We start from the raw sequence: 2,682 nt of genomic DNA on the forward strand, positions 1-2,682 counted from the left end.
TTTGGCAGGGCGCGCACCCTGGTGAGAGACGCAGGCCAGGATGTGGAGGACTGCCTCGTCCAAGGCTTCAGGGCAGAGGGCATCGTCTTCTTCCCAGCCTTCAAGTTTACAGACCTCCAGAGTACCAGAAGGATCTGGTGGAACTTCAAGGACTGGGTGCAGGTCAGCCACAGGGACCAATCCGTCCTGCAAATGTCCGACGTGGCCTCCAAGACTCCAGGTCATGTCTGAGATTGAGCGGCGCTCCCTCTGCTTTTCCAAACACCTGGAGGTGTACAGAGAGCCCGGCATGCCCTGGATGGCAACAGCCTTGCAGAGGCTCTCAAAGGCGATGAAGGGAGGTTTGCTCCTCAACACGCTGACCTTCGTCTCCTGTGTGGCCCTGGTCCAGAATGGCGCCTACATCGATTTCACGCACCTGAAAGACCTTTGCCAACAAATGAGCTTGGGGGGCGTGTCACAGGCCAGACTGCAGCAGCTGCTGATCCAGGGGAAATTCACCCTGGACAAAGTGAGGAATCCGAGGATTTGGAGCCTGCATCCGACCGTCCCCTACAAGGTACGCACTGCCCGGCCTGTCTTGTGTCATTTCATAGCTCTTGATTGTGATACGTTATTTGTGTTTTTATTAGGGATGGGCATGATTAATCGACGATCGACTAATTGATCGTTAAGAATTTCGTCGATTATGTAAACTTTTCATCGATTAAACTAATGCAGTGTGCAATTAAACATCTTACCACACGGGGGCAATATTTAAATTTGCGGCTCCTCCCCCGCAATAAACATCCCACTTAGAACGGTGTTACGCCTAGCAGCTATAAAAAGCTATAAAAACTATAAAAACTACAAAATGACTATTAATGCAGGCTATGTGGAAAATGCACAGACTTTGGCTCAGCCTGGCTCCGCCCTCTTCCGCTACGTAGCTAAGGTGGCTGCCGACGAAAAGTGTACATCGCCACACACTTCGCGATTTGACCGTTTTCAGTACACTTATTTTCGCCCGATCTGAATCGGAACGCCCTACGTACTCAAACTTAGACTAGTAAGTACGGATAGTATGGATATTGGAACACGGCGATGTAATCATGAAGCGGACGAGGCCACGGCGAAGTCTGGTGTGGGACCATTATGATTTAAAAAATGACTTCTTGGGGAGCACTATAGGCCTACCACTCAAGGCGAGGTTAGCATCGAAGCAGAAATAAAGAACTTTCTGAGCCCCTGGATTGTGGAAAGTTGTCCCCCCGCCTTGCCAAGTTAATAAGTTAGTAAGTTAGCACGGAGGTATTTGTGCATCATGGTAACGTCGGTCCTCTCAGAGCGGGTGTTTTCGGCGGCAGGACTGACGGTCACCAGGCTGCGATCGCGTCTGACCCCAGAGCATGTCAACATGCTCATCTTTCTGAACAAAAATCCGTAGACTGGTTGGTTAAGTTATGACATGATTGTTTTTTGATATTATTATTGTTATTATTTTGGGAAGAAACTAGGGTTGTGTTTATTTTTAGCTATGTTTATGAGCACCGGCTTTGAGCTGCATGCTCCGTTGCTTAGAGCAGAGTAGCGCATAACTATTGAACGGATCTGGTTTAACTGAGTTGTTCATCTAATATTAAAGATCTGGATGAGGAAATGAGGAAAACACGCTGCATTTGTATTTTCATTTCATTTTGAATATAATATTCTTTTAAATTTTAATGTAAAATATTAACGATTAATCGACTAATTGATCGTTAATTCTCCTGAGGATCGACTAAAACAACTTTATCGAATGCCCATCCCTAGTTTTTATGTGTTCATTTATTCTTAATGTTTTTGTGGTTGTTGTTTTTAAGTTGCAGAAACAAGGGATCGCCATCCCATCCCTGCGACCGCCGCCGCCCAGTGCGGAGAAGGAGTGTGTGCATCCCCTGGAAGACGTCCAAGCTGTCGACGATCAGGACGAGCTCAGGCCCCCCATTGTGTCAGCAGCCATGTGCTTGCCAGCCAACTCTGGGAAGAGGTGGGGCATGGACGAGGAATCCACCTTTTTAAAACAATCACAGGTTACACACCAAGTGGCATACAAGGAGTACGTGCAAGATTGCAGAAAGAGAAAGTTGCCGTCGAGATAATTTGTTCCGTTCAAGCGCAAGAGACAGCGCTTAATGGCATGAAGCAAACAAAAGAGAGGGGGAAAAAAGAGGAAAAGGAGGAAATGTGCCGTTGCAATGTCTGACATTTCTGTTTGTGAGTGCACATAGTTTATTGAAAAAAGTAAAGAAAAAAAAGGCCGGTATGTAAATGTGTATCTAAGTTTTGCTTTTGCAATGTTTGCCTTTTTTGTTTATTAGTAGACAGTAGTTCATTGGAAAAAAAAAAAATACAAAAGGACCCGTTTGTAAATATATATCTATGTTTTGTGTCTTTCAATGTTTGACATATTTATTGATTGCATTTGTTCACAGTACTTCATTGACGAACAAATGAAAAAAATACCAGTTTGTAAGTATATCTCTATGCTTTACTGTTGCAATGTTTGCCATTTTCAGATGACAGTAGTTCATTGGAAAACTAACAAAAAAAAAAACTCACATGGGCTCTGCCTTGACGTGGCGTGGGGGCTTAAAGCTTCTGTGATGCTGTGGTGCTTTCAAGAATCTCTAGAATCACTGAGGCTAAACCAGAGTCCACAAC

General features: G+C 44.9%; 1 protein-coding gene across 1 annotated transcript; it reads left to right on the plus strand.

Annotated features, from left to right (window-relative positions):
• Nucleotides 1-2,156, plus strand: LOC132449179 (uncharacterized). The gene is made up of 2 exons (XM_060040857.1): nt 1-559; nt 1,842-2,156. Exons 1-2 carry the CDS (start codon nt 41-43, stop codon nt 2,118-2,120), a joined length of 798 nt encoding a protein of 265 aa, XP_059896840.1. The 5' UTR covers nt 1-40; the 3' UTR covers nt 2,121-2,156.
• Nucleotides 2,157-2,682: the final 526 nt, after the last annotated feature.

This window comes from Gadus macrocephalus, chromosome 20, assembly GCF_031168955.1.
Source record: "Gadus macrocephalus chromosome 20, ASM3116895v1".
NCBI classification, from domain to species: Eukaryota; Metazoa; Chordata; class Actinopteri; order Gadiformes; family Gadidae; genus Gadus; species Gadus macrocephalus.

Excerpts from the sequence above, each read along its gene's own strand:
- LOC132449179 (XM_060040857.1), top strand. The coding sequence starts at position 41 with ATGTGGAGGACTGCCTCGTCCAAGGCTTCAGGGCAGAGGGCATCGTCT. Across the intron at positions 560-1,841 it reads ATCCGACCGTCCCCTACAAG|TTGCAGAAACAAGGGATCGC; the intron begins GTACGCACTGCC and ends GTTGTTTTTAAG.